General features: G+C 47.0%; 1 protein-coding gene across 6 annotated transcripts in view; it reads left to right on the plus strand.

Moving 5' to 3' along the window:
- The window catches only part of STAU1 (staufen double-stranded RNA binding protein 1), a 385,539-nt gene that overhangs the window by 150,549 nt on the left and 221,055 nt on the right, over nt 1–13,935 (plus strand). For all 6 annotated transcript variants that reach the window (XM_085619433.1, XM_085619434.1, XM_085619431.1 and 3 more), the window contains one exon: nt 4,210–4,422. In XM_085619433.1, the coding sequence (XP_085475559.1) occupies nt 4,210–4,422 (213 nt within the window). The remainder of the gene's footprint in view (nt 1–4,209; nt 4,423–13,935) is intronic.

A 13,935-nucleotide genomic window follows, 5' to 3' on the forward strand; every position in this document is an offset into this window, starting at 1 on the left:
TAAAAAAATAATAATAATTTAAATGTTTTCATTTGATATTTTATTTTTAATTTTTAGGGCAAGCAGTGGTCTCTAGGACCACTGCCAGCCCTTAAAAAAAAATTTCCCCCTGTATTTACAAAGGGGAAGGGGTCCCCTGGGGAACCCTTCCTTTTTGCGAGTTCATTACCACCCTCTTGAAGAGGGTGGTAATTTGCGAGTGTTTTGCACCCGCAATTGCGGACACAAAATATTTTTACATAGGGTTGCACTTGCTATTAGGAAGGGAACGCCCCTTCCTAATAGCAAGTCACAATACCCTATTTTGCGTGTCTCAACAAATTGCGACCCGCAAAATAGGGTTTGTACATTGCCCATGCTGCTTTTGCATGCGCAAACTGGTTCACAAACCAGTTTGCGCATGCAAAAATGGTCATACATCTGGCCCTAGGTGTAGAATGTGTTGGAGGCATTGATCTAGATGTGAACCAGAGTTTTTTTGACAAAAAGGTTGCTCTGTCCTGTAAATAGAGGACCTCTCATCCCACTAGACAAAGAAGCACATTCTTCTGTTACACTTTATGAAAAAAGTAAAAATGAAGTAAGTGTTAGACCTGGCATCCTTGGTGTGGTTACCCTAACTTTTTGCCTTCTGAACTCCTGACTTTGTCTTTGCTGGCCTTAGTACTCTGTGCACTTTACCACCAGTGCTAAAGTGCTTGTGCTCTCTGTGTAAATTTTGTGGTAAAATCTGCTTATACCCTATTGGAATCTTTAATTTACTTTTAAGTCATAGTAAAGTGCACTACGTGGGCCCAGAACCTGTAAATTAAATGCTACTAGTGGGCCTGCAACACTGATTGTGCCCCCTTGCCCCCCCCCCCCTTAAGTAGTAGCCCTTTAAACATCTCAGGTCTAACATTGCAGAGCATATGTGTGCAGTTTAAATTGCTAAGTTGACCCGGCAAAAGGAACCTTTTTGCCAGGCCCAAACCTTCCTTTTTAATACATATGTCACCCCTAAGGTAGGCCTTGGACAGCCTCACTGTTGCGATGCCCATCTCTCCCATAGTTTTACATTGAAGTTACCTTATTACATTTTATAAGTGTAATTTCCAAATGGGAAGAGACGACCAGTTTTAGGTCTTGCCTAGCAGCGCGCAGGCGCTGCTCTGCGAGACTTATTGTAAGTGGGCTTCAAGAAGCTGGCCACACGCTTGTGCGTGTGTGGGCTATTGCTTGCGGTTACCTGCACGGGCGCCATATGTTTTGAATTATCGTACCCAGACACTGGCGAGATAATGCAATACATATGGCCTGGTGCTCGCAAGCACGTGCACCACTCGCGGGTGCACCCCTACGCCCCTCTCTCCCTCTCTGATGTCCCTACTGCTGCAGCCTGCACGGCTTTTTTTTTTTTTTTTTTTTTTAAACGTGCATGCGCACTTGTTTTCATACCCTTCGGTGCTCTCCCTCTGTCGCTCCTTTCCCTCGACCACCTCCTTTTCTTGCCCTGTCTTCCCTCAATTCAGTCTCCTCCCCTCTCTACCTTGCCCCTTCCACTTTCCCGCCGTCTTCAATCTTGCGTTTATGTTCGCCTGAATGCGCGATTTAAGACATTCTAGAACCAAAGTCCCCTCCCGCCAACTCCAAGCTAACCCTGACAACTACTTCAAGAAAGGACTGTATCAAAAATCGTTCAAAACTCATTCGGCGTGCGCACAGAAGCCTGGAAGAACACTCTTGGCGCTGCATAAAGGATAGCACCAATGTCTGGGTGTAGGTGAACTCGCAGCGGAGCTCAGCTACACTAAGGCTGGTGCTGACTTTTTGTATAGCGCCATGAGACTGCTTGAGAGTGGCACTGAGCTATTTACAGTCAGACAGGTAAATATAGACTAACGAACAATAATAACGAAAGCCCTGCAGGGAGCTTTCTTGGGTAAGGAAGTCCTTGCATGGCCGGACAGTCAGTCCTAGCGGTAAAGAACGAAAGGCTGGTGAGAGATGGTAGCACCCAGCTGACAAGACATCAACGCAGTGTAAAGTGATGGGAATTAATCAGCTCCTTTTAACGGTTCAGGCTTGGAGCCAGGACTCGCCAGGACAGAGGGGCGGCCCACACTTGTTCAAGCACTACCAATCACGTGCGATAATCTATCAATGCGTTTTACGTGAGCTCCTGCCACGCTCTGAATGCGTGTCAAGTCAATCTTAAAGGAAGGGCTGGGGGCAAAGCCGGTGAAGTGAGACGGAAGCAGGGACCCATTAGACATCACACAAGGGAGCGGCGGCAATAAGACACAGAGAACGAGCAGGAAGGCAAACTCATTAGCCAAGGGCAACTTCAGAGTCAAACATAGAGTCCAGTTCAGTCTGGGGAGGGCTCTGGCATGTATTCACTGTACTATTAACAAAAAGCACAGCATGGCCAAGAGATATAAAATAAATTGCAAAGCCGACTAACTTAGTTAAGTTACATGGACAGCGCAAGTGAAATACTGAGGGGCGACAGGACTGGATTATATGGTAAATGAGGCATAATAATGCAGTGTTGACATGACACACTAGGCCACTTAGCAGATGAGGGCCACGTTGGTTTCAAATCACACTTGATAATGTTTACTTCACTGAATAGCTCCCTCCTCTATTCATCGTTACGTTGACTTCACATTATGGGACGGGTAACATTAGGGGGCACTTTGATTTGTTTGAATGAGATGCAGGGTTTCTTATAAACCCTTCTGCTGTCTTAGGGCGGACATTCAACTGGCTTCAGCTGGTGACGAGAGCTGCCTGGAGCACGTCACGGAGCCTCTCTGTAAATGTAACATGTCTTATATGTGCTTTACAGCACCTTTCTGCTTGGTTTATGCATTGTAATTGCAAGGCCTACCCTCAACCCAGGCAATGGTACTCTGTGGGCACACAGGCTCATTTAGAAATAGCTCTTGGTTTAGGGAAATCTATAAACCATTGCATGCATACACAAAGAATAACCAGCATTGGCATAGCCAATAGGTCTTGCCTTTGGGATCATATAATTGTTTAGCCATGCAACAGTTGATGTTGTTGCACTAAGGATATTGTGCTGCATAACTTAATACTTATAAGGTCCCAAAGGCGAGACCTATTGGCTATGCCAATGCTTGTTGTTTAGTGTTTCTGGACTCCTAATTTAAAATCCTAACTGAGGGTGTAGCTGTATTTTAATTTTTAATTCTGAAAATGCGACTTTTAGAAAATTGGCATTTTCTTGCCTTAAAACCATTTAGTGCCTGCAATCGGTCTGTGGTGACATGACTGTGTGCAGTTGGGCTTTGTGAATTCCTCCTAGACAGGCGCACACAATGGGAGGTTAGGTGTGACTGGATGGGTCATCACTGGCTGGATGGGAGGGAGGAGCTGGGCCTTGCCTCACTTACCCCTGAATAGGCTGTGCCCTGCCTCCATGCAAAGGTCTGCATAACCCCATGTCTGGAGCAAGGGCCAGGAATGCAGGACATCTGTGCACTTCAAAGGCATGCCTCTAGAAGCTTCTCCCCTTTCAAAGGCACAACTGTGTATAGAAGTAGAACCTCATACACCAGCTCTTCAGTACACTTCTGGACCTGTGAATACTCTGTCCGGAAGGACTGCTTTGCTGCTACGAGGAATGCCACTCTGCTGGACTCCTGCTTTGAAGGAGCTGCTGCCCTGCTGTCCGGTCCTAGGATGCTTGTTTCCAGTCCAGGGAGGACCTGGCTTGGCAGTTAGGGCTCGACTGTTCCCATGAGGCACAGGGTCAAGACTGATTTGCAGTTGGCTGGGTTCAAACTGGAATGGCATGGTGAGCAAAAAAACGATGGATTTAGGCCCAGATCTCTGTCCTGGGGTGAATGTATGACATTGTTCTGCATTCTGTCCATCAACTGTTGTTTTTGTAGTTGATTAGGATAAGCTTTGTCAGTGAATGGTTAATACAATTGATTTTTCCCCACAGGGAATCTTCTCTAATGAAATGAAATTGCAACTTGTTTATGCAACTGTATTGTATTTTGACTTTGATTGAAATTCCTTGTGTGCCATCTGTCGGCTAGATCTTTGTGTTCTATCCTATATTTCTGTGCATATTATAAGATCATTATGGCATTATTTGATCCCTTTATAATAATTAATTTTATTCTATTAGTAATTTAACTGTAGAAATTGCTGCTAACCCTTCTGGTTTTTTTCACTTCCGGTAAATAGGTTACTAAAGAGACTGGCCCTCCCCACATGAAGAGCTTTGTAACTAAAGTATCTGTGGGCGACTTTATGGGGGAGGGCGAAGGAAAAAGTAAAAAGATCTCAAAGAAAAATGCTGCTATAGCAGTACTAGAGGAGCTACGGAAATTACCACCACTTCCCACAGTTGAGAAAATGAAGCCACGAATAAAAAAGAAAACAAAATCAATAGTAAAGGTAAGAAAAGATACATTCTGTATAATTTTCATTTTCTTACATAACTAAAGGAAAGCAAGCATTAGCAAAGGTAATAGGTCTCACCTTTAGGAACTACTGCCAATCCTTTATCATTTCAAACAAAAAAAATAAAAGGCGCAGTGATGTGGCCACCGTTGGTCTCATCATTCTTGTTGGCATGTGTCGCCAAGGGGCTTTGTTTTTTTAAATCTTTTGTTCAGTATTCTAAGATGGTGGACACTACTCAGATCGAAAATACTAAGCATGCAAAAGGAGTTTTGTAGAGGTTCAGCAGCAGTCTGCTGCTTAGACCACCCCCCAAAAAATATACATATATTTTTAAAGAATAGCGACGGTGGGTAGCAGAAGAACAGTGGAGTGGGAGTGGGTTGGAGCAGGAAAAGGAAGTGCGTGGGAGCATGAGAGTTAAAGCAACATGGGTTGGGAGAAGCACACAATGGAGACTGCAACATGGAGCATTGGGGTCGGTGAAGGACAGGGATGAGCGAGCAGCCACAAGTAAGAGTGAACTGGAAGACACATACCCAGATGGAGTACAGAAACTAAAAGAAAAAAGTAGTTTGCAAAAAGTGTACATTAAAAATGTCAGCCAGTCAAGAGTGTAGAGAGGCCACATTGCAGGGGAGGGACAAACAAGTTGGACAAGGAAAGCCATTGAATATGAAGCAAGCAATGAAACTGGCAATAAAGCCAAATAGTGGTAAGCAGTGGGCGAGAGGTAAGCCCCTGCAAGTTTTTGGTTCCTGAAGTTCTTGGTTTTGCAACGAGACAGTGTGCGCTCTGGTATGATCCACATAGTTTATTTGATTCTTCAAAATTACTGTAATAGAATGGCACGTTGCGTCAAAGTCCCATGAATTCTGCTCTCTTACACTTTTTGCATTGCATTCTCACAGATAGCCATTTGTTTTAGAGCACCTTTATAGACTGATTGCTTGGTCAGTGCTGTTACCTAGTCACAATGCATGATAGCTGTTCTTGACATCTTGTTTTGTACTCAAGTTGGTGAGTATTAGAAACTGGACTTTTGTTGCAGTAGCCCCCTCTTTTGCTTGGTGGTTGATGCAACTTTGACTGAAGTGTACTGGGTTCCTGCTGACCAGTTTGCCAGTGTTCTTTCCCCAAAACAATGTAACTGGTCAATGGTTCCCAATTGGCTAGGCCTTTAGCACCTCTGTATGTCCCTAGTAAGTGGTACCCCTGGCATAAGTACTAAAGAGGGTCCCTAAGAACTTCAGCATATCTTGTACCTCTCTAAGGGACCCAGCACCAAACTCCTATAAACTGCCACTGCAGACTGCTCTACAAGGTGCTCTAAAAAGTGAAAACACGACATGGCACACACCCTTGCCATATGTCCCCTATCATTGCATGTAATATTTGTAAGTCACCTCCACAGAAGGCCTTACAGCCCTAATGCAGGGTGCATTATATTACATGTTAGGACATATCTGCATGAGCAGATATGCCCCTGTGTTGGCCAGTTCCATTACTGACACTGAACAGGGGACCAGTCTTAAGGTATGTACTGGGCACTGGTCCAAGCGAGTTTCCCGTCTACATAATGACTTCACTGAAAAATATGGAGTTTGATATCAAACACCTCGTAAATAATAAACCCACACTGATTCCATTGATGAATTTATTAATACCTGCACCCAGAGGTTTCCTTAGAGGTACCCTTGAACACTACTAGCCCTCTAGACTACTGGCTGACTGGTTCAGTCCAGCCTGCCACCACAGAAGAGTTTCTGAACCCCTAGGAGGTGAGAGCCACGCTCTCCGAGATCAGAAACTATGCATTTTCTGGCGGGAGGTGTTTACCTCCTCCGGGAAGGCTAGTAAATCAGCATATCAGGGCATAAGGCTTCAAAGGCTTCTGCTACCTTTGATTTGTTACCCAAGGCCTCCCCAGACCGGGGAAATGCCACCTCCTGCCTGGGCCCATTTGACGTGTCACACTGCCAGGCTGGACCCACCTCTAGGGTGGAAAGCCTGAAGTGAACACAAAGATAGGATTCCATCATCTTGTGTGTCTTGGGATTTGGAATTCTGGGACAGCATGATGCCCACTCCCCAAAGAAAGTGGTCATCTAGAGGGTGGAGTGGCCCCAGAGGTAACTAACCTAATAGCCACTACCCCTCACTCAACTGAAAAAGAAGTGGTGGACAAAGAAGACTGCTGACCTGAGAACTGGTGAGCACAACTGACTTGGCGCCAACCCTGCCAGCCTGCCTGCCGGCTGCACTCTACCCTCGTGGGACAGCGACTCTCCCTGCTGCTGTGCAAACTCCAAGAAAGCCGAAGGACTGCCAGTGCTTTGCATTTCACCAAAGAAACCTTTTGGATTAGAGGAGCTATTCTCTGCATCCTCAGGCACCAAAGAAGCAAGACCAGGTTCACTGCCCTTCCGCTTACTGGGACTTCTGATGCAGCAGCTGCCCAGGAAGAAAGAGGTAGCTAGCTCCCACAAGTCAGATCTGTCCTACTTCCAAGTTTAGGGACGCCAGGTGTGACTGGAGCTGCACAGTACCAATACCTGGGGTACCGAACCCCTTGCACCAACCAAGGCTTCGTCAAGGGACTTCAGGGACAGAGAGACCCCCATTGAGAGTAGCTCATCTGTCCTGTTTGTATTCTTTCTCCAGAAGAGAGGCAAAGTGACAGCCTCTGACTGCCACCACCCGACACCTCAAAGTGCCTCTCCATTCGCGCCCCACAGCCAGAGTCAGAGGGAGGTGACAGTGCCGACAGGGTCCTGAGACCATCAAAGGCTAAGCCCACCCTTGGGTTTGCCTAGACTGGACTTCCAGTCGCTGCCTCTTTCTGCAGGGCCCCTCCAACTGGAGAGGTCTCCAGCAACATGATCCGACACCAAAAGACAACACTGCACCTGAGCTCCACAGCCCGAGAAGAAGTGGGCCACAGGTGTTCCTAAGTGCCCGAGCATCTCTAGGTTAGAGCCCTCCTGTGAATTTACCTGGACTGGCCCCCAGTACCTATTTGCAGCCTCTTTCCAACCAGACCGATCTCCATTGAAGCGAAGAGGACACCTGACGTCGTAACACACATCTGCACCCTGATGGCCCAGAGCCCCTCAAGGTGATCTGTTGTTGTGGTCTTGGACCTTACCCTACCTTAAGACCTGGAGAAGGGTTCCGTAAGTCTTTGACAAGTGCCTGAATGCAATACATGTTTTCACTAGAGGATAACATTACTGCTTCAGGCATTGCACTGTCAACTTTGAAAACCTATAAAAATTTCTGTCTCAAAGTACTTACCTGATTCTGATGATCTTGGTATCTAAATTCTTATAGAAAGAAGTGTTATTTTTAGGTCTAGCTACCTGCGTTGCACTGCATAGCAGTTCTCGCGCAGGCGAGAGTCCTTTAGTCGGGGTTCAGAAATGGACCCTGTAATCGCACACGCACGTGCGTGTGTTTTCTGTTTTGGGGTCTGTAATTGGGCTTTGAGTGCGTGTTTTGTTTCAACAGAGCACGCAATAGGCCAAAGGCGGGAGCATTGCTCTGCCCACGGCCTATTGGTGTCTGTTACGCGCACCAAAGCCCATATGTTTTCAATTATCGTGCCCAGACACGGGCACGATAATTGAAAACATATGCCGCGCTGGTGTTTTTTTTTTTTTCTCAATAGGGATCGCAAAAGCGATGGCTCATTGCCGCTGTTTTTTTTTTTTTTTACTAATAAAACGTTAACATTTATTGCTTACATTTTCGCTAGAATAGCTATGGAAACCAACCAACGTCGTGGAGCGCAAAATGAATTGTCAAGTGCTAAACCACTAACAAGGGGTGGTGGCCTTGGGTGAAACGGGGGTCTCCACAGGCGTGTCTAACGGCCAAAGGGTGAGCGGCTAGACTCTGGTGACTGGAGGTCTGGCGAGCGCCCAGTGAGCACTGCTCTCCTAAAGGGTGGAACTCCCATGCCTGCGCACGTCTGCTCGGCTCTCCGAGCCTCTCCACGCCTCTCCACCTCCCTTCCAAACTCCCACCGCTCTGTGGTGGCAGACGCACGTTTTCGCACCACGTCCTCCGAGGAAGCGGCAGGGCGCCAGTGCCAGCCTTGGGGCACTGACCGGAGGAGAGCCGCAGGGCACCTCACGCATCCCGAACCCTCTTAGGATGGAGCCACCGGGGGCAGGGGGATAGCTGGACCCAGGGGCAGCATACGTCAAAAGCACCCGGCATCCGAGAGCACTCTGTGCGGAAGCGAACTTTGGGCTAGCTGGGCTTGGAGCCAGGGATAAGTACGGAAGTAGTGAGGATGGGGTAATAACCCTGTGCTTTATACTGCCATTACGCTACAGCTCAAAGCGCCCAGCGTCGGGCCCGTGAATCCCTTTCCTGGTGTAAGGCGTGAAAGTGATCTGAGACTTCACGAAGTGTCCAAATCCGCTCCTGGCGCAATCTTGCTGCTCCTCCTTCTCTGCAACAGGTGCAGACGAGGATGGATGGGTTAATGCACGTGCACCAGGGCACTTCACTTGGGTTTGCAAATCTCGCCTACTTTTGCCCAGTTTCCCTCGGTTTGTATTGGTTCTGTTGCTATCTGGTTGTGTCAGTGTAGATAACTGGCATCGCCTGTCGATACATCGCTGTCAGTGTACGCCATCACCAGACTTCACGCCCACCCGCTGTACTTTGGAGATGCTAAGTTTCCTACAGGTCCCTCAGAGGGTCTGTGAAGTGACCTGGTTCCATAGGTTGATGTGACACAGCAGACGTAGCCAGGATAGATCTTAAGCGTATTTATTAAGTTAGTAAAGTCCATAGATTACCCCCACCAGGAGCAGCCTGCTAGCTGCTCAGCCCATCCTCTCAACTGTCTCACACCACACCAACCTCCAACATTCCAGTCACGTCAACATTCCACATGGAACTCTCACACTGGCTGAGCAGCTAGTTAGAAGATACATGAGAACAGTAATAACCTTACATGAAGATACTACAATATCTCCCTTCTTTACAATTGAAAATACAACAAACAATACTAAAAGTTCAAAGCAACTATACACAAAATATAAACAAGAGATAAATAGTCCAAAACCCAAGAGTAAGATGAATAAACTATACCACGAAAGGGACCCAGACTATAAAACGGCAGAAAAAGGATAAGAAAAAGGATGAAAAGATGAGAATAAACTATCACCATCCTCCTCTTATAATAAGACACAAAAGAGAACATTAAACTCACTATCACCAACCTCCTCTTTTAATAAGACACGAAAAAAACATTAAACTCCCAAACAGAAATTGAAAAGACACCACATAAGACACGTATGAAAAAAAACCGCAGAGAATCACAATAGAAAACGACTACAGGTACTCTAGAAATTGAAGAAACGTACAGGGAGAATCACTCCCAGAACAAATATACAATGGGTGGATCTCACCCATCACTAAAACGTAGGTGGGACTAAGACCCCCTAAACTCTGAGTATAGGGGACTAACACCCATTAACAATAACCTACGTGGGACTAACACCCCCTAAACACTAAGTATATGGGACTAACACCCATTAACCATAAGCTAGGTGGGACTAACACCCCCTAAACACTAAGTACATGGGACTAACACCCATTAACCCATTTAATAGGTGGGACTAACACCCCCTATAGCCCGACAAGTGAGTCACAGCATGACTAACACACAGAATAGAAAACAACGTGCAGCACAAAGTGACTGATACACTAACACCCACTAACCAATTTAATAGGTGGGACTCTCACCCTCTATAACTGAGTAAATGTGACTGACACCCATTACTAATAACATAGGTGGGACTCTCACCCCCCATAACTGGGTAAATGGGACTAACACCCAAACTCAAAAATCACACCTGAGTAACTAAACAGTGACTTGCGACGTGGAAATAGGGCTAAAACCCATTCCAAATAACTAAATGTGGAGTACAACATTAATGTGCAGCATAACGTGACAAAAACGCACACACTAGTGGACCAAAGTGCAGCACAAAACAGAACAACAGCCCAAGCAAGAATGATTATATTAGCGCTTAAACTCTAGCACATAGCTATTGTGAAACAAGCGCCGGTGAGCGACCTCTCACCCGAGCAGTGGGTACGCTCCCAACTAGTGTGCACCATAAAACTCCAATGAAAGACAGCATGGTCCGTAGACATAACTTCAAAGTGTGTTCTGTAAATGTAAATAAATATGTGCATGTGTACCAAAATCGCGTCATCATAATACACATGTACCTCCTGTGTATCACCAGCTTCAATGCGTATCTTTACTGCAGAGCGTCCGACCTGCACATCCAAAACTGCTCTGTTGGTGAAATAATTGCCAAAATGTCCCAGAGCTGCAAAGCGAAATAGTAGACAAAAGAAGAAGCGGACAACTACCATGTCCTCCAACTGACAGATTCTAACGCAGTTTCTCCTCAAATCAGACCAAACTCAGAAAATGTGGTTGCTAAATATTCAACACATAAGACTATGTTAGCTGGAGCCAAACACAAAATGGCGTCACGTTGAAGACGTCCTGCCGGGTGGCTTCCCGTACGTCTGTGCATGCGGCGAGCTGATGCAGCGGAACGCAGGGAACAAATACAAACTCGATGGAGACGTCACAAGAATGCAGGTAAGACTCCACGCGGCTGGGAACTGCGTGCGGACATGGAACAGCGCATCTTCATTTCAAAATACTAATGAGCAGTTGAACTGTCAAAAGTCTTGGGGGAAGCCCGAGTCCACAATAAATGTAATGAAATGAACTTACCCCCATACTTGGAGATGAGTAGTGGATGGGCAAGAAACATTCCATACAATACTGTTTCCACACCAGATCGGCTAAATTAGAAACTAAAACGACCGTAACTGACTTTGTTCTTGCAAAATAAAAATGTCCATAGGTGACTTCGTTCTTGCGCAAACCACTTATGTGTAGAGATCGCTTCTGAGCACCCAGCGACAGAATGGCAGCTCCTCCCCTATAGCCCTCTAGCGACCACAACTAGAAAGTCGCGCTGAGTTGACTGAGATTAAAAATGCCGTAGTTCAATGTAGATGGCTCCACAAACCTTGCGCTGACAGGGATGTACCAGGATTAGGAAAACCATCTGAACCCACACAAAGAAAAGACTTGAGCTTGAACACTGACATGGATGAAGGCTTCATTGTAGACAGGAACCATCGTGTAGACGCTAAAGAGTGCCCACTGACATTGAGCTAGCACCTCCGCTCTAAAGTAGACATCCAGAGATTGACAACTTGGGGCAGCTGCACAATAACCCGTAGTATCAAGAGATGTACTGACTTTGGCTGAAATTACAAATATCGCCAGACACCTCTTCCGGTGACAGCTCCCGAACGCTCACCTCACGACCGTCAAGTGGCCCTCCACAGTCCAACACAGAGAGACTGCAGGTACTTCTCCTACACGACTGTCACAGGGGCCAGCAGCCTTCAAAAAACACCAAACTTGGTCGCGGAGACATCCACAAGGAGGCTCTGGGACACAACACCTTGAAGTTGAAACAGGACTGAGGCAAACCTCTGTGCTGCACTAGGGAACAGCTTGCAGCTTCACTCCTCACCCCAACTGGCACACGGAGGTTTGGGCGACCGGTGTTGTGGTCACTGGTGGGGCTCACGGTGCCAGATAGTTTCGCCAAATGAGGAGTTTCTTTTCTTTAAGTCAAATATCTTCAAGTCACACAAGTTTAGTTACACACCAGTCTATTCAGGTTACACGCATGGTTTCTTTAGTCTCCAAATTGTCGCCAATTGAAGTGACCTGGTTCCATAGCTTGATGTGACACAGCAGACGTAGCCAGGATAGATCTTAAGCGTATTTATTAAGTTAGTAAAGTCCATAGATTAGCCCCACCAGGAGCAGCCTGCTAGCTGCTCAGCCCATCCTCTCAACTGTCTCACACCACACCAACCTCCAACATTCCAGTCACGTCAACATTCCACATGGAACTCTCACACTGGCTGAGCAGCTAGTTAGAAGATACATGAGAACAGTAATAACCTTACATGGAGATACTACAGTCTGCTTCTTGTATAGAGTTACGGGAACCCTGGTGGGGTGAGGGGCGCGGGTGTAGGAAGTGCTGTAGCTTTCGAAGCCCCTCGCCCTCCCGTATTCCCCAAGCCGGAGAGACGCTCCTAATTCCACTGAGTGCTGAACGTTATCCTTATGTGCGCGAGTTGTTTGGGTGCAGGGGGAGGCTCTACGGACAGGAACACATCTCTAGACACAACTAAACAAAATGACGCAATTCAGCCACAGAAAGCCGAGGGCCCACACGCCTTCGAACCTGTGAGCAGACACTCGTCACTAACCCTCCCAGGTCTGAACTCCCTGCTAGTCCCTCCTGCACGGCCTCACCAACGCACGCACCCAGCGCACCTGCCGCCCACCAGCAAGCAGCCCCCCAGCAAGCAGCCCCCAGCCGTCTACGAGTGGCTCCTTCCAAGCCCAACTTGTCAGATCCTCTTCGGCACAGCCGGCCAGGCTGGCGGCCCTCCCAACAGGTGGCGGCTGACAGCAGGGACAAGCAGCAGGGAGAAGGCGCAAATCCTCTGCACAGCTGCCAGAGGCAAGTAGGTGAGGTATTTAGATGCCCTCTGCCACCCAGCACGGGCACAAACCGGGCATCTCAAAGACTTCTACAGTGGAGAACGGGAAAAGCCGTACGTACTCCAGATCAAGGATTCCACTGCATCAGGCAGGGCAATTCCACCACATCGGCTGCAGTGATTCCACCATACCAGGCACAGTGGTACAATCATATATTGCGCACACTAATTCCACCCAGCTCTGTTCTGCAGAGACCTTGCCCTGATGCCCCTGAATAATTCTTTAACAGATTGTTTTCAATATCGGTTTCCTTTCATTTATTTTTAATGTGAGTGATGTGTGAGAGTCTATTACAGACATTTTGCAGAGAAATGTGTTTGTTTTATAGATCCAAAACAGGACCTCGCATGTGAGAAATGGTAGGGTGTCACAGAGATTACTTTCAGTAATATTAGTGAGCTGCTGCTGTTACAATATTGAAAGCAAAACACAAGGAGATGGACGCAGCGCTGAAACCTTTCAGACACTTACTCCCAGTCACATATCTGGATGGAATCCATCATGTTTGTTAGCTCACTTCGACACAGCTATATGCAAATCAGTCTTGACCCTGTGCCTCATGGGAACAGTCCAGCCCGAACTGCCAGTCCATGTCTTCCCTGGACCGGAAACAAGCATCCTGGGACCGGTTTCTGGACTCTGAGAGAAAGGGCTCTCGCCCCATAGGTCCAGAACAATGTCTTGTGGTGGTAGGCTGTCTAAAGCCAGTCTGAGACCACACCAAGGTTTGTGGGTTTTCAGGGGGCACCTCTGAGGTGCCCTATGGGTACATGCTCTAATTGAATTGAAATTAATTTAATAAAGTGCAACTCATGCCCGGAGGCGTCTTGGTGCTATAAACGATCTAAAAACAGTAG

Source organism: Triturus cristatus, chromosome 7, assembly GCF_964204655.1.
Source record: "Triturus cristatus chromosome 7, aTriCri1.1, whole genome shotgun sequence".
In the NCBI taxonomy this organism is placed as follows: domain Eukaryota; kingdom Metazoa; phylum Chordata; class Amphibia; order Caudata; family Salamandridae; genus Triturus; species Triturus cristatus.